The following is a 23,858-nucleotide window of genomic DNA, read 5'->3' on the forward strand; positions in this document are numbered from 1 at the left end:
GCAGAGAGATATAACTTGAATATGAAATGCACTTACTACAAAGTAGTAGGAAGGGAGTCCCATGGCATTGCCACAGATTTATAATCGGTTTGAATGAGGTGGGTATCAACCACCATGGAGATGTAGACAATACAAAACTGAGATGTTGTAGATTGACAAACTTCATAAAGTTTTTTTTTCAAGTTTCACTCTGTGACTAATAGTTTATGGTGAATGTGAATTTCTAGATCTCCTTATATTTGTTTTTTAAAGATAGTATCTGGATACATAGTCTAGTTGGGGCAGACGTCTGTGTGGCTCAGGCTGCCCCCAGACTTGATGTGATCTTCATACCTCTGTGTTTCTCTGTGCTGGGATTACAGGCATGCATCACCATGGTTGGTTTAATTTAAAAAAATAAGTTTTAAATAGTTTTTCAAGAATTTAATGCAATATATTTTATTCATATTTACTCCCAACCCCTCTGAGAGCTATTCTGATCTCTCCACCAAACTCTACCTCCATCCTACCACTTTAAATCCCATCGTGTCCAATTTGTGCTACTTGCATATGCTTGACTGTGTGGCCAACCATTTGAGCATGGGCAACCTACCAGGGATCACATCCCTAAGGAAAACTGATTCTTTCTCTTACAGCAGCCGTCAATTGCTGATACCTCCTGGGCTAAGCCAGAGACTGCACCAATCTCCTGTCTCTGTATGAGGGTTTGCTTTATCTTGTCTTGTGCGTGCTATCACGGCTGCTATGGGTTTGCTTGTGCAGGTACTCGGCTGTGCTCAGGAAACACTGGTTTTTTGCAGTCATCCATCACTCATGGGTCTTAGAATCTTTGCACCCACATCTTGTACAATAATCCCTGAGCCATAGGGGAACAGGGTGTGATATACACAGCCCATTTAGGGCTTATTATTCCCTTGTCTTTCATTCTACTAATCACTACTAACTGACTAAAGTAAGCTGCTCTGATGAGGACTGAAAGGTGCACTAATCTATGGTTAAAACTGTACCTCGTTAGGAGTCAGATTAATTCTAAGTCCATTTAGCAGAATAATAGTTGTAGGTCTTCTTCTAAGGCTGATGAACTGTATAGCCACGGGTTCTTGGTATGGGTTTTCTCTTATGGGGCATGATCAAAATCCAACCAGAAAGTGGCTGGTGACTCCCTTGACATGTGTGCCACTAGCCCACCATTGGGCATTTCTTGCCAGGCCAGTCACTATTGTATTATACGTGGTTCACTCTTGGGTAAGGTTGAGTTTCTCCTACAATAGCATGCATAGTACTTCTCAGCCGTATGAAAGCTAGCCACTAGGGATGAAGCTCCCAGGTTGGTCCCAAGCATGGTTTCTCTGTGTTCTGTGACTCGAGTATGTAGTATCTTTAGACATAGAGTCTCGCCCTCCTCTTAGAGGGTAAACAAGAGCCATGCCAATGGCCTGTAATATTTAGGGGTCTATTGGACTCCCTTGCTCAAAGAGTAATAACCCATTCCTGATATGGGAATTATTTGTTGGCATGCGGTGTCTAATTGAGCCATCACCTCCCTGTTATAGGGTAACTCCATTTGAACTCCTCTTATCCATGTATGTGCATGCATATATTTTAGAAAGCCTTTATAGTGGCAGATTTAATTATTGCTTTGTCAAAAGATCTCTAGTGTTAATTATCCCTCCCCTTCTTCCTTGCTATAGTCTCTCCTCTCACCCTCATCCCCACTTGATCCTACCTGTTCTGTTATTTCTTTTTATGCCATCCCCTTCCCTTGAAAGACTCCCCTTATAATGGCCCCTTAGTAATCTCTGACCCCTGTGGGTATTCAAAACGAAACACACATATGTGAAAATCAAAGTTAACATTCAAAAGTGATAAAAAGACAAAACTAAACCAAACCAAACCAAACCAAACCAAACCAACAACAACAATAACAACAAAACCATGGGCCTGGGTTACCTTACTCAGAATGTTTCTAGTTTCACCCATTTACCTGAGAAATCCATAATTTGGCTTTTCTTAATAGCTGAATAATATTCCATTGTTTATCTTTTCTTTTTCTTTTCTTTTCTTTTCTTTTCTTTTCTTTTCTTTTCTTTTCTCTTCTTTCTTTCTTTCTTTCTTTCTTTCTTTTTTTTTTTTTTTTTTTTTGCCAAAGAAAGGCAATTGAAAAACGGAACACTATTTAACACGGAAAATGGGTTGGAAGGCAAACACAGATACAGTCACTCCCTAGCTGCTACTAATGGCTACTAAAACTATATTCACATGACTTGTGTGAGAGTGAGCTCTGTCTCAGAGACTCAAGCAGGCCACCGTGCAGCCCAGCGCACACTGGGCTTGGTGGTGATGTATTTACATGACTGCTTCTGCTGTCAGCACAGTCAGGACTGCTGCTCTCCCAGGCAACGGAAGAACTCTTCTTTATGGTGACCTCAAAAATCCCCTATTTTCTTCTGTTCCTTCTCTCTTTCTGAACCTTCAGTTGTATGAAATGTCCATGACATTTCCCAGAATGTCATACAGTTATAATTACGCGGCATGTGATACCGTCTTTCTTCTGCCAATGTGTACTTTAGTTGTTTCCCGAGTAGTTGCATGATGTGCTATTACGTTTCATTGCCTTACTTTGTACTGCTTGCTTCGTTACATGAATCAAAACAGCAGTGGGATTTACTCAGAAGAAAATGATCAAAATAACTCTAAACTTACCGCTTTAAACAAATCTTTGTAACGAAAGAACGAATCCGAAAGGTTATCAGCTTCATAATAATTTAGATGCAAGAAACATACAATCTAATTTTTCTTAGCGTCATAAATTAAAGCTTGTTTAGCATTTCTAATTATTTTGGAAAATATGGAGCACTATAATTTTTTTCAATTAAATGTTTTAAAATATCTGAGTCATCTAGATAATAACTGTGCCAGAATAACATCGTTTGTGGTGTCCAAATGTTAGATCCTATTTTTACAGTATAAATAGAGATGAAAATTGTTTCATTATTTTATATTTGGGTTTGAGAAGTAACAATAAGAGTAAATGCTATGCTTGCTGAACAAAGCTTCTAATTATTTTAAATGCTGTGCAGTTTAGAGCTTGAAAGTGTTGGTAAATAGGTGTCATAAAAGTTCAGTGGTTCCAATCTGGCTCTATTGCTCTCCCTTCTACAGAGACAAATCTAATTTATTTTGTCAGTTTGTAATTCAATATATTTGCAAATCAGTACCAATTAAGGCACCATTTTTATATCTGCGGTGAGAAAATTTAATGAAAACGAGAAGAAATAAACAGCCACTGAACTCCCATTATGGGTAACCTTGTGGTAATTGTGCCAGGGTGACCTAATTCTACACATTTAACTAAGAAAAATAGTGTCAAGGCAGGAAGCTGTAGAGACACCAGCACCCCATGATTCTCAGGGTGAATTATGAATAAAAAAAGGAGTAAAGGATTAAGTGGGCAGAAGTTCTTCATAAGCTCTGTTCACACTCACAAGAAGGCACCTTCAGCTTGAAGATACAGGGCAAGGAATCCAAAGGACTTTTCAAACTATTGTCAAAGTAGACATGTCATTTAAGATAACTGTGTGTTCTTTCTCATTTTGTTTCACTCTCGTTAATGGGGTTTATCTGAATCTCTCCTAGCTATTGGTTCTCGGACTTAAACTCTAAATGAATCTTCTGGAGAAACTCATTACATCAGTATTTGTCATTTCCTGACACGCACTCCAAAGTTGTTTGTGATCCATGAGGTGAGGCTCAGGAATCCCTCGGGGAAAGGTTTTCAGATGTGGAGTGTTAGAAATGGTGGATCCCTCTCCCTGGTGCCTCCTCCTTCCCTCCCTTCTCCCTCTCTGTTAGCACTGTTTGGTTCTCCGCCCATAATGATGCCAAAATTAAGCAACTAATACTTCTTAACTCTAGGAGACCTCTGGTTCTGATGTTATGAGGTTTTTGGACAGGAAAATTGCATTTGACCCTCATACTTTTAATATTTTAAAGAGTCTATAAAATGATACAATACTACTTAATGCTTTTGTTGAATACACTAAGAAACACTAATTTCCTTATCCCTAGCATATAGGAGATACTCTATACATTTTTACCTATTATTGACACCATAATCTTACGAGTCATACTTAATGAGAAATTTGCTTAAATACATTATCCTGTGAGTTTGTCTTGTGCCCACTAGGAACACACACACACACACACACACACACACACACACACACACAAGACCTAAGTATGTCTACCAAGCTGATACCATAAAATAAATGTTTTCTATGTTCTCTGATTTTTATATGTCATACCTAGGTAAAGATTATATTTTCCTGTTTCCTATTTTTACCACTCACAGCTAAATTTTGGCTTCATTCATGAATACCACTGTCAGGGGATGAGGCCAGTATACCTAGAAGTTGACATGAAAATTTAAAAAGAACAAGAAGAAAATCATTTAACACTCAGACACATTATTATGTATCAAGTTGTGTAGTGTTTACATGTATTGTGTGCCTATGGGCTGCTACAACATATGGATCAAAGACTGAAGATACAGTGGGTCGCACACCTTAGTGGTGATAGGTTTGCATAATAAATAAACTGTCACTTATGAAATTATGAACGACTCCAGAAAATGCATCCATTTCAGACCCTAGTTAGATATTCACGAGCAAAGCTGAATCATTTATATATCTTTGGGTCCTAAATATCTTCAGTGTAACAAAACTAAAACAGGGACTCTGTTTCTTGCTGTAGAGTTAGACCAGCAGGTCTGGAACAGACAGTCACTCAAAAAAAGAAATGCAGTTGACAGTTGTTCATATAATTGGTAATGATCTCTAACAAATCATTTTTGCTATTTTGCCCAAGAGAGGAAGGTAGGGCTTGGAATAGACAGGGTTGAATGCCTTGGAAATTATGCAATAAATGCATGCACCAAAAGATATTAAAGCAGATCTTACATAATCTTAATCTTATAGATCAGTAGAAAAATTGCCACATTTGTTTTCTGCCCATATCATGGAGAAGGGAAGCTTTGCTCCTCTGTAATTGGGCCAGTTTCCTGATGTACATGTTTGCTTAGTGTGTAAGCATGTTAAGCCTGGGGTAATTTCATGTGACTTTGCAACTAACACTGAAGAGGACTGAGGCTTCTGGTTTGCCCCATGGTAGCATGTGAAATCACGTGATACAGATTTATCAAGACAGAAGGCAACACAAGGAGAGATGTCCAGGCATCCTTGAAAAATTCAGACACTGTCCTATATGGTAGTGAAGTATATACATGGGGAAAATATTAAAGTTCCCCAGTTTGTAAACTTAAGGAAAATTTCTTGCAAGCTCTCAGTTCTTAGCCTCCTTGTTCTTACAGATTTACACTAGAAAACATGACATTGTAAAATTTGTTTCTTTAAAATCTTTAAGAAAAATGCTTCTTGCAAGATTTACAATTCAGGACATTGATATTGCCACTGACCAGGGAGATAGTCTTTGACACACAATGTCATTAGAAAAGACATGTATCTATTTTGTTAATGGCCCCATTCCTGGCTATTCTGTCTTATGAGTTTCCTGTTTCATATTGTAAAACTACCTTCACTAGCAAACATGGGAGGACATTTCCAGCACAGCTTTTAGTCAAAAATCACTTTCCTGGGTAAAATGGAGCTTAGATTGAGCTCTGGCCTTCTCCGTTAGTACTGCAGCATATTATATTTGTATGATTAATATGCTAAGTTTTTTAGATTTATTTTATTATATATAAGTACGCTGTAGCTGTCTTCAGACACACCAGAAGAGGGCATCAGATCCCATTACAGATGGTTGTGAGTCACCATGTAGTTGCTGGGATTTGAACTCAGGACCTTTGGAAGAGCAGTCAGAGCTCTTAACCACTGAGCCATCTCTCCAGCCCGATTAATATGCTAATTAATTAATATGGGTTTGTTTGTCTATCTATCTTCTATTTATTGCATTATATGTGAACCCTTGGATCAGCATGAGTTCTATCTAAGCAACCCCTGAATCATAAGAAACAGCCAGTGGCTATTTGAATACTTCTACTATTTCCTCTGATGATGGGATGAGATGAGAGTTGTACCCAAGCCTTAGGAACACATGGCCTGGGCTGAGGCCAGAGTATTTCATTCTCTGTTCTAACTATCCTTTGGCTTAAGCCTGGATGCTTCTAACCTCCAGACGATCTAATCTTTGGCAAGCTAGGATGTTGAAGGTTCATGTGGCAATCCCTGAACCCCAACAAGAACAAGGTCCTTCATATTGCTTGTAAGTCTTTTCACAGTATGTCCCAGCCTGATTCTCTATGCTCATCAAGCCAGAACCTTCCTTACAGTGCCATGAAATGGGACACTCTGCAGATTTAACACAGTGAACGATCATCCATAATGAATTCCAAACAAGGGGAACAAACAGAGACTATAAACCATCTGCACCTCAGAAGATGTAAAAACGTTCAGTTCCATGTGCCAGAGAAAGTGTTTGGGTTCACTCTAAAGGTCCCGAGACTTTTCTCAAACATAAACAGAATCTCCATTGCGCTTAAGGAAAGACTTGGATAGTGACAGAAGGAGATAGAGGAGTTTATCTACAGGAAATATGAGAGTTCATGTTGGACACTAGATCTACACTAAGACAGAGCGGCTTCAGCTGTCAAGCAACACTCGCTTTATTTGGAAGTTTTCATGACTCTTCCCATCATTTTTATAGTCTCTTCAGTTGGTTTCTCCCTACACACTTATCCTTGATGGTTCAAGATCTTTAAATCTGCAAATCAAGAGTTCCGTGAATGAGAGCAATGTCCCTTACTACAACAGAACTGCAGTTCTCTTGACTAATGAAATCATATTGAACTACTAGGAAAACATTTTTTCCATGGTAGAAACATTGTTTCTACAATTTATAATGTAGTATATAAAGTGGATATCTCTGATTATAAATTATAATTTTCCTCATTTTTTACATAAAAGAAGGTAGACTATTAATTCTTTATCCAGTTATACTAATTTCAATCTCCAATACAAAAACTATTCAGATTGAGTTTAATATTAATTAATACATAAATTGTACTGTCGTTAGTGATGAAATCAATTCACGTTAATCAGCAGCATACCAATTTTTAATTTTAATATGGAAATTGCGAAGGTTATATTTCAGTAAAGAGTGTTTGAAGTTTGCAAATGTCAGGGTGTTCTGTGTAATTTTCTTTTATCAAGGTCTGATAGATTAAATTTGAATAATAGTAGAAACAATATTTCTCTAGGGTTAACAAAATATGTAAGAAATTAACAAGAACACTTTTGACCTTTTTCTTGTTTACATAGAGTTATAAATTTAAATTTTATTGTCATAGAAATTCTATTTTAAATGTATACAGGTTTTAATTGTCTATAGTTTTAAAATTTGAAGTATTTAACAGTAAAGTTGGTATATCTCCATCATAAATGAGTATCAGAGCTATAGTTTTAAAATTTGAAGTATTTAACAGTAAAGTTGGTATATCTCCATCATAAATGAGTATCAAAGCTATATCTTTGTAGGCACTATAGTTTTGGAAAATTTCAAAATAACTGTCTTCGACTAAATTTTTTTTAACGTAAATTGAGTAAGACACTGCACTCTCCACTAAAAATCAATATTCACATTTAGACTTCATGGTCTATCTTAGACATGTTGATCTTTCCATGATATTTACTCTCATATGTACGGCGACTCAAACTGCCATCCTCAGCTGAAGATCAAATGTCACACTTCAGGGTGCTAACATACTTGACCTACAGGAGACAGCCCATTCTCGGGAAACCACACAACTGTAATTATGGTCAGGATTTTAGTATTTTTGCATAGGTTAGTGGAAAGACATGGTAAATGAATTTTCTATGACAATGTGATAGCTTTCCAAGAGACTCTGAGCAGTGAAAAATGGAAACCCTCTTATCAAGCATGGGTGAGCTGTAGTGTAGGCTTTGGAGGCTACGGCCACAGGAGGTATAGGTGGACTACGCTTTCAGGACCACACTGTGGAATTTTCTGTGGTATTTGTGTGAAAGATGTCTGTCTCACATCAGACTTTAATTAACAGTGAAGACAGCAGAGACACACAGCCAGGAGGTTTAAAACATAAATGACAGATGAATTGATTGTCACGTGGACACACACTTACATGAAATAGTGTTCTTTTCAATCACACAATAAACAAACTCTGGGATGTTGGGGTGTTTTGCCCTAATAGTCCCTATCTTTTCTTAACTTGCGCTCATATCATTCCAATGATGTCCCCAAGCCTGATCCCAGCTCAATCCCAATTCTCTCTCACGGGAGTTTCCTTTAATGAAATTGTTGCTTTTAAGTCTCACCTCAGTCATTTATAATGAATTGTTTTGTAATTTTCATTTTTATTTTCTCTGTGTTTATTTTAGCAATGGAGGGTCCACACGTGCCACTGTGTTTATGTTGGTGAAGTCACTATATAAACAATAAATAAATAAAATATTTAGAATAATTTATAATCAATTCAGCTATTTATGATTAGCTAGCAAAAATTTGAAGGAAAACAAAGAGTAAGATTTAATGGTTATTAATATAGAATTTAAACATATTAAAATAGGCCTTATTTATATACTTGTGTATTAAAAATGAGTGAGTTGGACTTAATACATATTAATTTATGTGCATATCACATATTAATAACAAGACAAGTTACTTGGACACACACTTAAGTGAGGTAGTGTTCATTTCAATGGCACAATAAATAAAATCTGGGATTATGGGGTATTTTGACCTAATAGTCCCCATCTCTTCTTTTTTCTTTTTTTTTTTTTTTTTGGTTCTTTTTTTCGGAGCTGGGGACCTAACCCAGGGCCTTGTGCTTCCTAGGCAAGCGCTCTACCACTGAGTTAAATCCCCAACCCCTCCCCATCTCTTCTTAACTTGAGTGAGTTGGACTTACTTATTACATATTGATTTATGTGCATATCACATATCAATAACAAGACCAGTTATATTCCTAAACTGCTCCAAACCCTCTCAGAATAACTACCATTAATGGAGAGTATACGGTGTTACCCCATATTCTCTCATACAAAGTTTTTAACTCAGTTTTAGTCATACTACTTGGCAGAGGGGAGGAATAATGAAATGGATGAAAGCTCTAAGAAAATATCAGGAATAATTTAAGAAAGCAAATCCAGTTGCTGTAGTACTGATCCACGAACAACTCTTTAACATTCACATTGGTTCCAAGATTGAAAGAGGCACGCTCTTTACACGTGAACAATTTAGATAGCTCAGGCCAGTGAGATGGTTTAATGGGGAAAAGTGTTTCCCTTTGTAAACCTGGGGACTTGAGTTTGATCCCCAAACCCACAAAGACGTGAGAGGAAAAGAACTGACTTCAGAAACATTCACACAGTGACACATGTGGACCCTCTATCAGAAACAGACCAATTATGACATGAGAAAAGTTTTTAGAAGCCAATTATGACATGAGGATCGATTTTTAGAAGGGGATTCTACTTTTAAATGCAAGGCAAACTGTGAGAAATCGTTTAAATAAAGATACGAGGCTATATTTCACTCACACATATGCACACACGCGCGCGCGCGCACACACACACACACACACACACACACACACTCCCTAATAACTTATGGCACTCAATGTAGGTGCTATTACTTGAACTTTATTCATTGCAAAAGGGGTGGGGCAAGACAAGAAATTAAAAGAAACAAGCAATAATTTGGAAAGATTTTGAGGGCAGGATGTGTTTCAGCAATGAAAGTACATCTAGATATTTAAAAGCTTTGTTCTAGGGAAAAGTAGAAGAAGGCAGATGAGGATAGAGGCCAGAATGGAGCATTAACATCCTCGCGGTGGTGTACTGCATCATTCTATGTCTAATCTTGTTTTAAACCTGGTTAGATTGGGGTGTCCTAGGATATGAAGAGAGCATATATCTGGGTGTGAACCTGAGAGTAATTACAGAGAGGATTCTGCAATGGAAAGAGGCCTGTCTTGATAGTGGTTGGCGCTACCCCATAGGCTGTGGGCTAAACAGAATTAAAAATAAAAACAGAAGGTCCCTGGGTACCCAGTTTCTAAAATCTCCACTTTCAGGCTGCCATGAACAGAGATGCATTTAGTACCTATTGACAAGTGGGACAATGGCTTTCGATTGCTCGGCCATTTGTGTCTCTGAGTTTCCCTCTTGGGAGACTGAGTAATGAAAGGGGCAGTTCCAGTAGATACCGAACAATAGAGTCAGTGGAGATGGTGCCATGATTATCAAGAGTTCAGCTGAGATTCCTGAGATAAAGGAAGAATTTGTCTTTAAATCTGATCATTTGTTAGGAATGAATTTTCCCCAAGGAGCCTGGACAGCACCCCTGGATGTTGGTATCTATCACCAAAGAAATGACTTCTGCTCATATTTGCTATTACTATTTTCGTTTTCCAAATTTTCTGAGTTCTGGTAGAAAGCCAGGTCATTGTTTTCAGTACTGAATTCTACTCCACCTGTTTCACTGAGTCTTATGTGGGTTTCTATCCATAAACAATAAATAATGAGACTGTCAAATCTCCTTTCTGATTCAGAACAACAAAGAATTGAGAGAACCAGAGAATTTGTAGTTGTTGGGAATTTCTTGGAGGCCAGAATCCTTATATAGGTCTTGTGACTTCTTTTAATTATGGCAGTAGATAATTGGCATTTTTTTTGTTCTCTGAGCTCACAATTTTATTAATAGAATCTATTTGCGGTTAGTATTTATATTCAGACACAGTAGGAAATGCTTAATTATTTATTGAGCACAACAGTTGTGGTTTTCAAAGTTGGTATTGAACAAGGACATATAGAAAAGAAAGCTAAGGAGTAATGGCCAGATTCTCATCATGACTTTGTCCTGAAGAAGAAAAGAATCAGCATGTTTCTCTGAGAATCTGAGGCATACCTGTACTAACAGGAAACAAGCCAAGCCCAGGCTGGGGCCCAGAGGAAGAGCAGGATGTCCTGAGCTTACTCAAGGGGAAAAGTTGCTCATTCTACCACCAGCTGTGGTTTGTTTGTTGTTCTTTTTCCCCCTCTTAGAGTTTTCTAGGATGGACTAGAATTAAGGTAAACAGTCAGGAGAAGAAAGGTGGAAATTTCATTTACTAGAATTTCACTGCTGTAAGGGCACCAGCAAATATGGGGAAAATATAACGTCTTAGTTGGGTTTTCTATTGCTGGGATTAAATATTATGACCATAAACAACCCTGGAAGAAAGGGTTTATTTCAGCTGATAGTTCCCATCACAGACCATCATCAAGGGTGGTCAAAGGGTAGACTCAAACAGGGCAGGAACCTGGAGGCAGGAGCTGATGCAGAGGCCATGGATAGGTGCTGCTTACTGGCTTGTTGTATTGTCCAGTTGCTTCATGATTGTGTATTTGAGGATATCTACCATCTTCTACCTGTCCTGGAGGTAATGTAGCTGTTATTTACTCAAATAAGGGCACCTGTTCCCTATCCATTACTCAGTGTCAGCATTGGGATCAACACGATAGGATAGAGTTGACATTGGATCCAAGGATATTTTAGCAATCTAGTCTCCCTTAAGACAAACTAGACTTTAGATGAGTAAAGCTAAAGAATGGTAGATATTTCTGATGGTAACAGAATTATAAACCATTTATGTATATATATATATATGTCTGTATATATGCATATATGCATATCATATATGTGCACATAAACATCTGTGCCATGTGAGAGTTTATAAAGAGTTTTGTTTTCCATGTGAAGACAAAGCAAGAAGGTATTTCTAAGATAAGACAGGATAAGAACCTCAGCTTGATCATGCTGGTACCTCAAAGAATCTTGGATAGCCATGACCACTGAAAAAGGAATTCTAGGACATGTTTGCTTTCATTTTTAAGTGCCCTGCTTAATAGTAAATTTTAAAAATGAAAATATTTTGCCTAATGGATAAGTTAGAGTTTCATAGCCTGTCTGAATATAGATAAAAACCTAACTGAGAGTCTATTAATGAAATAGGTAACTTAGAAATAAAAAACGCAGCCAATCAGTTGGTGCCAGCATGAGAGCAAATGCAAGAAGCTTCTGACCATTTTCTAACACTCGCCAACTTTCCCTAGACTGTCTCAGTTCATTGGTTATTCTGAATTATTTTCCTGTCACTTGATGAGTTGAAGGTGTCCTTGCTATAGTATATAACATAGTATTAAGAGACACACCAGATGACTTGGGAAGTGTTGCTGTAGATCATACATCAGAGGTAGAGGTCACATTGTACTGGCATCTATGGAAACTAAAAATCTATTTTTCACCGTTGGGTTCATTAATGACTTAGAACTATACGATTACATTTCAACAAAGCTCCTTTATGATTTAGAATGGATCAGGTGTTCACTGAAGCATTGCTAAAGCACTTCATACTAAACTCTTGTTAGTTATGGTAAATCTTTAAAGGTTTCGTTCTAATTTTAAAATCAAGCTAGAATTAGAAAACCAACACCACTGGTAAACTCAGATCAATTTTGAGAGTGCCTCTAAAGCACACTGAAGAAGCTTGGTGTTTTAACACCTGATAGAAATTCATACCTGTATTCCTCTTGGGTGAAGCGTGGGATCTCTCCAGGATGTAAGACAAGAATTCTCACAGTGGCACTGCTGGACATCACAGGTTCACCATCATCAAAAGCCACAACCACCAGCTAAAAAAGTAACAGAATCCGCATAGGGATTATAAACAGGAGAAAATGTCGCTACCCACTGCATCAAAGATTCTGCTATTTTGTTGTTTGTTTCACTTGTGGGAGGAAGTGATCATTTTGCCCCTCCTTTTAAGGAAAGGGATATTGTATTAGAGTATACCCAATTCCCTCTTCAGAAACATCCTGTTAGGTAGTGTCATCAAATAAGCTACTAACTCTTTTAAAAAAATACCAACTGCTAGTACAGTATATGGATGATGCTCTATTTACGTAACTCTGAATGGTTTTCTATGTTCAATGCTGCCTAAAAGAAAAATATACTTTTATAGCACCAACGCACTTACTTAAAAGATGTTAAATCCAGTGGTGTCAGCAGCAAAAAGATAATTAGCTTACTTAAAAAGAGAAATTAATTTTTCAGTGAGTTTTCTCACTATAAAGAGCAGAAGTGTTTCTCTCTAGAGAATAAAATTGGCAATCTTTGTATTAACATATGTTATATAATCTCTTAAAACAATTAGCCCAAATAAAGCCAAGATCACATAACACACAGTGGGAATTATTCAAATACATAAACTGAGAATTTTAGTCCCTTGAGACGATAACTACATATTATTACGGCAATGTTAATTGGTCCTTTCACTAACCATAACAAACAAAGAAGTGTTCTAATATTTATGTTAAAGCATTTCAAACATCTTCACAGAGGTCTATATTCTTGTGAAAATCATCGCTGAGGTGGAAACCTAAAGGTTCTTTAAAATCAATTATAGCAGATAGTGTTTTGCAGGGGCACACACATGAAGAATGTTTTCCTGAAGTGGACACAGGTGAAAAGATGTTTCACTAAGGCAGACTCGTGAAGAAATGTTGTGCTGAAGCAGACACAGGCGGAAGGATGTTCTGCTAAAGCAAGCATGCGAAAGGACAAGTGAGGAAGGATTCTTCGCTAATGACACGCATGTATTGGTCCGCCTTACGCTATGTTGTTGAGCTCCGTTTGTTCTGACTCCATAGAGAGAAAAGCACCAAAGAAACTTCTGGTGGTGTGCTGGGGCTACTTCTAAGGACTCAAACGCTGATTGGCAGCGTGATGTCAGCTGAGACAGACTCACTTGGAGTGTCGCTAAAACAGACTCACATGCTGAGACAAAACACGTGGTGAGGCAAGACCCATGAAGGACACATGATTTTTGGAGGGAGTATAAACAGGACTCAAGGGACTGTGAGAGGGGCTTGCTTGTAGAGCTAGCTGTGCGAGGCTTCTTGGGTCTTCAATCTTGGCTGATCTTTGCTTTGTCCAGACAGGCACAACTGAGAACTTCTTCTCCTGGTGCTCCAGGTGGTCCTGATACCTCCTGCTGACTCAGGACAATTCAGCTGAGGCGTGGCTGCTCCTGCTAGGTCATGCCACCACTGCTGCTATCCTGACACTACTGAACTGGACTGCTGGTGGATCCTAAAGTGTTTGCAAGTGGGTGGAGCTGCGACTGATGACCTGTGAACTAAAATGCTGATTCCCTGATGACTCAGATGAGATTTGCTTCAAAGAACCATTTCTAAATAGGTCCACTCCCCCCATATCCTAATAACCCTTTCTACTATCTCTGGTAAGTGATGGGTTAAGACGTTTAAGGACCATCATTAAAAGTGGGTTTTGAAAAAGTTAAAGCTGCACATAGCTTCTTAGTACAAAGTAACTCAGTGTAGATTAATGGATATTTTTTTCAAATTTTCTATCATTATCTGCTTCTGCAGTTATACTTGTGGGCACTTACGCTTGTGAGCAGGTAGAAGATGAGATTCACACAAGTAGTTTGAGAACAATGGAATTACTTGCTGTAAAAATCATAGTAGCAGCCTATCTATTATTGTGGCATTAGAAGTACAAAGAAAACAAAGAAAAATGTAGTGGTTTACCTGCACAGCAGAGCACTGTACAGCCGTTAGAATAAAACTGTTCACTGTGTTGATCGGTATAGACAGTATATAATTGAATATGGACTGAATATTATGATTATTGAAAAACATAGACTTTATTATAAGATCAAAGAGTTACATCTATTCATGCTGAACAGGTAAACTACTAACTCATTCTTCTTAAAAATTAAAGGGGAGAAAAATAGAAAGAAATCATATTGACAACCATTAAATGAAACGCTCGGGGCTGAATGTCAAATAGACGTTACAAAGAAAATGGCACACCGACCTTAAAAATTGTTGTAGGCTCTTCATTAAGATTAACACGGGTTATTACTCTTCCAGAATCTTCCTCTACGTCAAAAATACTGGCCGGGTATGGAAACTGCACATCATCCACTCGGTACCTCACCCGACTTGCTGGCAACCCCTGAAATGGAATAACTGATCAATCAGGATGACTGGAAAGAGCACCAGTAGAGATAAACTGACTCTCACAATGAGTGGCTTTGTGGAAAAGAAAAATTCCATACACCAAGAGTTAAAATGTCTGAGGTATTTCTTTCTATACACAACTCAATCTGAATCAATGAAGTGTGCTGTGTAAAATGATTTCTGTGTGGGGAAAAATCACTTTATTGCTACAGCCATCTTTTGGTCCATGTACTGTCTTCTCTAAATACCTGCTGTGTTTTCAATATTGTATTTTCCACCACAATTGTTTCACACTTAATTATGCTAATCTAAATGCAGAAATGCTGCATTCTTCTTGCTTGTGTGCACCTCCATCAAAGATAAATGGCCACACTGGTACAAAAGGGTATAATACCCAAGACTCAGAACGCTCACCGATCTCTTCACCCATGAATCTACAACCAACTTTTACCACAGTCATGTCTTCTGTGGGCAACTCATGTTCTGATTCTCTTCCATCTTTTATAGCCACTTTTTTTCTGTAGTTGGTCACAGATCTAGCTCTTTGTTTTCAATCTATTAAACTTGTCTGTTTAAAAACATAGACAATCTCAGGCTGAGAGGGTCGTGACTCACACTTGCAAACTCAGCACTATTGAGTTCAAAGAAAAAGAACCAACCACTGTGATTTAAGTGGCCAAGCCAAAATATCAAAACAAAACAAAACAAAACAAAACAAAAAAAAAAACAAAAAAAAAACCAAGAAGCAGAAAGCAGAAAACAAAAAGCAAAACAATTTATAATGAACTCGTGAATCTAGAAAAAGATAAGGAATGTTTAGTCAGGTATTAGTCTTAATGGAAAGACATGGAAACAATTCTGTTGTAATTCCTTAAACCTTATTGACCTCCAACATCAACGATTGCTTTAAACTTACTATCAACTTGTGGAAGGTAAAAGTGTTTAGAAAATCATGTAGTCAATTATCCTTCTGTAATGACTCTATCTGATGATAATTGCAATTGCAATAAGGCCATATTTTTTGAAAAGGTATAAAAATTAAGAATAAAAATAAAGCGGTAGCATATCCCTTCTCTGTTTCAAAACAACAACAACAGCAACAACAATAACAACAACATCAACAACAAAGAGGCCAACTCATACTACCTAGAGAGTTTCAGGATGTTCTGGAATGCAGAGTGAGAAAACCAAGATGGGGAGGGGGAGTGGGAACCAGAGCTTCAGAGTGAGAGAGAATTAATTTTCATAGAAGCTGTTCAGAACCTTCTGTTGCTTTCATTCACACATACACATCTAGACTGTTCATGCACTGATACAAAATCCTGAAAATAACTCGTTTAAAAGAAAATCTAACTTGAACTCACTATTCATTTCTGCTTCAGACATTGCTGTAATTTATGCTTGAATGCCTTCGCTGTATTCCTGAATCTCACTTTCTGAATCTGTGCTCATGACTCCCTGGCTCCATTTCAGCTATGCTCCTGAGCTATTTTTATTCACCAGTTCTACCTGAGATAATACCGCACTTTTCTGTTTATTTATTGCAATGGTGTAAATATGAAATATCTCCTACAAGCTCATGTTTTGAAAGTTCATATCCCCGAACTTTCAGGCATAATTTTGGAGACCATGGGAACTTTAGGGGACAGTTCTAGCCATTGGCCACTGGTGTTAAGAATGTGTATTTGAAGGCACTACTTTCTATTTTGCTATCATTTTCTTGCCCACTGTGATACAGTCACATGTTTTGATCATGTGTTCACATTACTATGAGGATTTGTTTAGCACATTTGACAAGGAATAAAAGCCTAAATACTTTTGAAGTTATTATGTTAGGTGTTTTGTAACAATAATGCACCAGCAGTTTATGCATAAACTTAGTACCAGAAGTGGGGTCATTGCTGGAACTAAGCTTATCCACATGGGTTTGGCAATGCAAATGCAGAGAATAAGTACCATGCCCATGAAGTTTCCGAGGAGAATAGACATTGTTATTAGAGTAGGCTATCTGTGCTATAATCTTCCCATGCCTTCAAATTTAGAGTGAGGAAGAACCAAAGTATAATAAATTTATTAGCTTAGCAGATTATATTTTATGACAGCACAGCATCTTATCCGTGGCATAGTTACTGCTCATTTCTACTAACCAGACATACAATGAGAGCTCGGAGTCAGGAGTGAAGCAGAAAAAATCTGTGAAAACACGCATTTTGGCTAAAGATGAACTCTTTTGCTGTGGTAGACAAAGAAGTCAGAGATTTTTAAATGTGAAGCAGCATAGGAACACTGGAATAATAGGAAATGTGTCCTGCAGTTATTTCAGGGAGAAAGAATCACAATATGTGGGTTGTGACTGCTTTATCAGATCTCCTGCATATCAGATAGTTACATTATGATTCATAACAGCAGCAAAATTTACAGTTACAAAGTAGCATTGAGATAATTTTTTGGTTGGGTGTCGGCACCACATGTGGAGTTATATTAAAGGGTCACAGCACCAGGAAAATTGACAACCATTTCTCTAGGGTATAGGACTGCAAACTGATTTGGGTTTTTGCTTTGAAAAGGGGTGCAGGTGAATGTTATGTTTACACAGTATCATTTCCACCTCAGACCACTCCTACTCAGTGGCCATTGTAGCCATGATAAGAGGACAAGTAGCTACAATTTGAGTTGGCAAAAGAACTTCACAGCATCCACTTGGTGCATGTATTTCTGTTGTATATTGAAAGAATATAACTTTATTATTTGTATTATTATTCCATAAAGGCTCATACATGACTTTGCCGTGTATTAGACTTTTTAATGCTGTTACAGTATATTGTTGTTATTTTAAGACAAATTCTGTCAGTGTAGTTCTGGTTGACCAAGAACTTACTATGTAGAACTTTTTGGCCTTGAACTCACAATGATCTTCTTGTCTGTGTCTCCTGAGTACTAGAATTAAAGTCACATGCTACCACACCCAGAACACTATTAGAATTTTTAAGATTATGGGGTTCCTTAGAGTTAGACTGAATTTACAAGGATTATGAGGTAGTCAAGGACCTTTGAGGGGACAGAAGCAGAATCTATACTCTGCACCCGAAATTTACCTTTCAGGCTCAGGCAGTAAATGTATTTGCTCTAGGCTGCTGGCTCTGCTTGGGGAGTATGTAGAATTTGGAGTTATTACTTCACTGTTGGGAGAAAGTCACTGTGAGAAGTCCCTTGGATCGTATGTCTAGCCAGCTCTTATTCCTGTGTGCTTCTCTGTTACCTCATCTGCCATAAGTCACTCCCACATTTTCATCTTGTGAACTGTATTTCTTCACTTGCACTGCCTGCCATGATGATCCAAACCCTCTGTAACTGTAAAGTCCATCCCCTTTCTTGCAATGTTGCTGTCATTTATTGTGGTCATAGTAACTCCAGTACTATGCAAATGTATACTATTTGCCATATGAGTAACAATACAGGCTTCATGGGGGTAGTGACTGCATCTGAACCACTTCCAGGACATTCTGCCCTGTGTGCATTCAAGGAACTTTGGACTGAATAAATTAGAGAATTAAGGATTATTGGTGTTGACCACACCCAGGCACTCTGATGATAGATATTTAAATATATAACACTAGTGACATCCTTTGAGAAGGTTAAAGAGCTATCACCTCCCTAGTCATTTTACATGTGAATCATAAATTCTTTGAGTGGCTGAAGGGACATCCAGTCACTTAGGAGTATGGCGAAAGAGGCATGTTATTGGAAACTTAATCTGTAGTTTATGCACGTTTTCTTATACACTGACAATGTTGCTTCTTTAGCAAACAACCTGAAATTTTACAAAATATCAGAATGTGCGTGTTGTACTTATCCTCATATTCACATCTGAAATAAATTGAGGATTCGTATTTTACAAATGATGAAACCAGGGTTTTAAAAATGAATTCATTTCCTGAAAGCGTCTCAGCTAAATGCCAAAGTCATCAGATGCCTTTTATATTTAAATATAGCCCTTAGATGTGAAATTCACTTAGTAATTATAAAATAATAAAAAAAATCTCACTAATATGTGAATAAAAGTGGTAAAACAATTCACAATCTTGCTTAAGGAAGAAGTTGATGCTGTAGGAAATCCCACTTGAGATGGTTCTAGGCTGGTGGAAAGCATAGTTTCCATGGTGTCTTAGTCAGGGTTTCTATTCCTGCACAAACATCATGACCAAGAAGCAAGTTGGGGAGGAAAGGGTTTATTCAGCTCACACTTCCACATTGCTGTTCATCACCAAAGGAAGTCAGGACTGGAACTCAAGCAGGTCAGGAAGCAGGAGCTGATGCAGAGGCCATGGAGGGGTGTTGCTTACTGGCTTGCTTCCCCTGGCTTGCTCAGCTTGCTCTCTTATAGAACCCAAGACCACCAGCCTAAGGATGGTACCACCCACAAGGGGCCCTTCCCCCTTGACCACTAATTGAGAAAATGCCTTACAGCTGGGTCTCAAGGAGACATTTCTTCAAGGGAGGCTCCTTTCTCTGTGATAACTCCAGTTTGTGTCAAGTTGACACCCCAAACCAGCCAGTGCACATAGTGTCATTATGAAAAGAAGAAGAATATGGTATGCAAACAAAAGTTTTACTTACACTGTTTCCATTCTGTTTGCAGTTCTATTTACTATAGATATGCAGGCAATGTAATATGATAAATCTATAGGGTATAAGCTCAAACAAATGAATCTTATCATGACAGAAGGGTGTCTTTGTCTTTGTTTTTTTTTCTTTTATAAATACACACACTAGAGGGCTAATATCCAAATTATACAAAGAACTCAAGAAGTTGGACTCCAGAGAGCCATATAATCCTATTAAAAATGGGCACAGAGCTAAACAAAACATTCTCAGCTGAGGAATATTGAATGGCTGAGAAGTACCTAAAGAGATATTGAAAAAGAGGACTTCACACCAATTTCCCTTATGAATATCGACGCAAAAATAATCAATAAAATTCTTGCAAACCGAATCCAAGAACACAGCAAAACAATCATCCATCATTATCAAGTAGAATTCATCCCAGGTATGCAGGGATGGTTTAATATAAGGAAAACCATCAACATAATCCACTATATAAACAAACTGAAAGATAAAAACCACATGATCATTTTATTAGATGCTGAGAAAACATTTGACAAAATTCAACACCCCTTCTTGATAAAAGTACTGGAAAGAACAGGAATTCAAGGTCCATACCTAAACATACTAAAAGCCATATAGAGCAAACCAGTAGCTAACATTAAACTAAATGGAGAGAAACTTGAAGCAATCCCATTAAAATCAGGGACTAGACAAGGCTGCCCACTCTCTCCCTACTTATTCAATATAGTTCTTGAAGTTCTAGCCAGAGCGATCAGACAGCGAAAGGAGATCAAAGGGATACAGATTGGAAAGGAAGAAGTCAAAATATCACTATTTGCAGATGATATGATAGTATATTTAAGTGATCTCAAAAGTTCCACCAGAGAACTACTAAACCTGATAAACACCTTCAGCAAAGTGGCTGGGTATAAAATTAACTCAAATAAATCAGTAGCCTTCCTCTACACAGAAGAGAAACAAGCTGAGAAAGAAATTAGGGAAACAACAGCCTTCATAATAGTCCCAAATAATATAAAATACCTTGGTGTGACTTTAACCAAGCAAGTGAAAGATCTATATGATAAGAACTTTAAGCCTCTGAAGAAAGAAATTGAAAAAGATCTCAGAAGATGGAAAGATCTCCCATGCTCATGGATTGGCAGGATTAATATAGTAAAAATGGCCATTTCACCAAAAGTGATCTACAGATTCAATGCAATCCCCATAAAAATTCCAATCCAATTCTTCATAGAGTTAGACAGAACAATTTGCAAATTAAGCTGGAATAACAAAAAAACCAGGATAGCTAAAACTATTCTCAACAATAAAAGGACTTCCAGGGGAATCACTATCCCTGAGCTCAAGCACTATTACAGAGCAATAGTGATAAAAACTATATGGTATTAGTACAGAGACAGGCAGATAGACCAGTGGAATAAAATTGAAGACCCAGAAATGAACCCACGCACCTATGGTCACTTGATTTTTGACAAAGGAGCCAAAACCATCCAATGGAAAAAAAGATAGCATTTCCAGCAAATGGTGCGGACTCAACTGGAGGTCAACATGTAGAAGAATGCAGATTGATCCATGCTTATCACCCTGTACAAAGCTTAAGTCCAAGTGGATCAAGGACCTCCACATCAAACTAGATACACTCAAACTAATAGAAGAAAAAAATGGGGAAGAATCTCGAACACATGGGCACTGGAGAAAATTTCCTCAACAAAACACCAATGGCTTATGCTCTAAGATCAAGAATCAACAAATGGGATCTCATAAAACTGCAAAGCTTCTGTAAGGCAAAGGACACTGTTGTTAGGATAAAATGGAAACCAACAGATTGGGAAAAGATCATTACCAATCCTACAACAGATAGAGGGCTTATATTCAAAATATACAAAGAACTCATGAAGTTAGATTGCAGGGAGACAAATAACCCTATTAAAAATGGGGTTCACAATCCTACAACAGATAGAGGCCTTATATCCAAAATATACAAAGAACTCAAGAAGTTAGACCGCAGGGAAACAAATAACCCTATTAAAAAATGGGGTTCAGAGCTAAACAAAGAATTCACAGCTGAGGAATGCCGAATGGCTGAGAAACACCTAAAGAAATGTTCAACATCTTTAGTCATAAGGGAAATGCAAATCAAAACAACCCTGAGATTTCACCTCACACCAGTGAGAATGGCTAAGATCAAAACTCAGGTGACAGCAGATGCTGGCGAGGATGCGGAGAAAGAGGAACACTCCTCCATTGTTGGTGGGATTGCAGACTGGTACAACCATTCTGGAAATCAGTCTGGAGGTTCCTCAGAAAATTGGACATTGAACTGCCTGAGGATCCAGCTATACCTCTCTTGGGCATATACCCAAAAGATGCCCCAACATATACAAAAGGCACGTGCTCCACTATGTTCATCGCAGCCTTATTTATAATAGCCAGAAGCTGGAAAGAACCCAGATGCCCTTCAACAGAGGAATGGATACAGAAAATGTGGTACATCTACACAATGGAATATTACTCAGCTATCAAAAACAACGGCTTTATGAAATTCGTAGGCAAATGGTTGGAACTGGAAAATATCATCCTGAGTGAGCTAACCCAAACACAGAAAGACATACATGGTATGCACTCACTGATAAGTGGCTATTAGCCCAAATGCTCGAATTACCCTAGATGCCTAGAACAAATGAAACTCGAGACGGATGATCAAAATGTGAATGCTTCACTCCTTCTCTAAAAGGGGAACAAGAATACCCTTGGCAGGGAAGAGAGAGGCAAAGATTAAAACAGAGACTGAAGGAACTCCCATTCAGAGCCTGCCCCACATGTGGCCCATACATATACAGCCACCCAATTAGACAAGATGGATGAAGCAAAGAAGTGGAGACCGACAGGAGCCGGATGTAGATCTCTCCTGAGAGACACAGCCAGAATACAGCAAATACAGAGGCAAATACCAGCAGCAAACCACTAAACTGAGAATAGGACCCCCGTTGAAGGAATCAGAGAAAGAACTGGAAGAGCTTGAAGGGGCTCGAGACCCCATATGTACAACAATGCCAAGCATCCAGAGCTTCCAGGGACTAAGCCACTACCTAAAGACTATGCATGGACTGATCCTGGACTCTGACCTCATAGGTAGCAATGAATATCCTAGTAAGAGCACCAGTGGAAGGGGAAGCCCTGGGTCCTGCTAAGACTGAACCCCCAGTGAACTAGACTGTTGGGGGGAGGGCGGCAATGGGGGGATGGTTGGGAGGGGAACACCCATAAGGAAGGGGAGCGGGGAGGGGGATGTTTACCCGGAAACCAAAGAATTATTATTACGTATTAAATAAATTAAAAAAAATTAAAAAAAAATGGGGTTCAAAGCTAAGCAAAGAATTCAGAGCTGAGGAAGGCCAAATGGCTGAGAAACACCTAAAGAAATGTTCAACATCTTTAGTCATAAGGAAAATGCAAATCAAAACAACCCTGAGATTTCACCTCACACCAGTGAGAATGGCTAAGATCAAAAACTCAGGTGACAGCAGATGCTGGCGAGGATGCGGAGAAAGAGGAACACTCCTCCATTGTTGGTGGGATTGCAGACTGGTACAACCATTCTGGAAATCAGTCTGGAGGTTCCTCAGAAAATTGGACATTGAACTGCCTGAGGATCCAGCTATACCTCTCCTGGGCATATACCCAAAAGATGCCCCAACATAAAACAAAGACACATGCTCCACTATGTTCATAGCAGCCTTATTTATAATAGCCAGAAGTTGGAAAGAACCCAGATGCCCTTCAACAGGAGAATGGATACAGAAAATGTGGTACATCTACACAATGGAATATTACTCAGCTATTAAAAGCAAAGACTGTATGAAATTCATAGGCAAATGGATGGAACTGGTAAATTTCATCCTGAGTGAAGTAAACCAATCACAGAAAAACACACATGGTGTGCACTCATTGACAAGTGGATATTAGCCCAAATGCTCAAATTACCTTAGATGCCTAGAACACATGAAACTCAAGAAGGATGACCAAAATGCGGATGTTTCACTTTTTCTTTAGAAGGGGAACAAGAATAACCTTGGGAGGGAATAGGGAGGCAAAGTTTAGAACAGAGGCTGAAGGAACACCCATTCAGAGCCTGCCCCACGTGTGGCCCAT

The 23,858-nt window shown here is 38.3% G+C and overlaps 1 protein-coding gene across 6 annotated transcripts in view; it reads right to left on the bottom strand.

Moving 5' to 3' along the window:
• Pcdh15 (protocadherin related 15) overlaps window positions 1-23,858 on the bottom strand; it is an 827,095-nt gene that overhangs the window by 165,956 nt on the left and 637,281 nt on the right. For all 6 annotated transcript variants that reach the window (XM_087598371.1, XM_087598373.1, XM_087598372.1 and 3 more), the window contains 2 exons: window positions 14,938-15,078; window positions 12,616-12,728 (listed from right to left, as the gene is read on the bottom strand). In XM_087598371.1, the coding sequence (XP_087454497.1) occupies window positions 12,616-12,728; window positions 14,938-15,078 (254 nt within the window). The remainder of the gene's footprint in view (window positions 1-12,615; window positions 12,729-14,937; window positions 15,079-23,858) is intronic.

The sequence above is a fragment of the Rattus norvegicus genome, chromosome 20, assembly GCF_021556685.1.
Source record: "Rattus norvegicus strain SHRSP/BbbUtx chromosome 20, alternate assembly SHRSP_T2T, whole genome shotgun sequence".
Taxonomy (NCBI): Eukaryota; Metazoa; Chordata; class Mammalia; order Rodentia; family Muridae; genus Rattus; species Rattus norvegicus.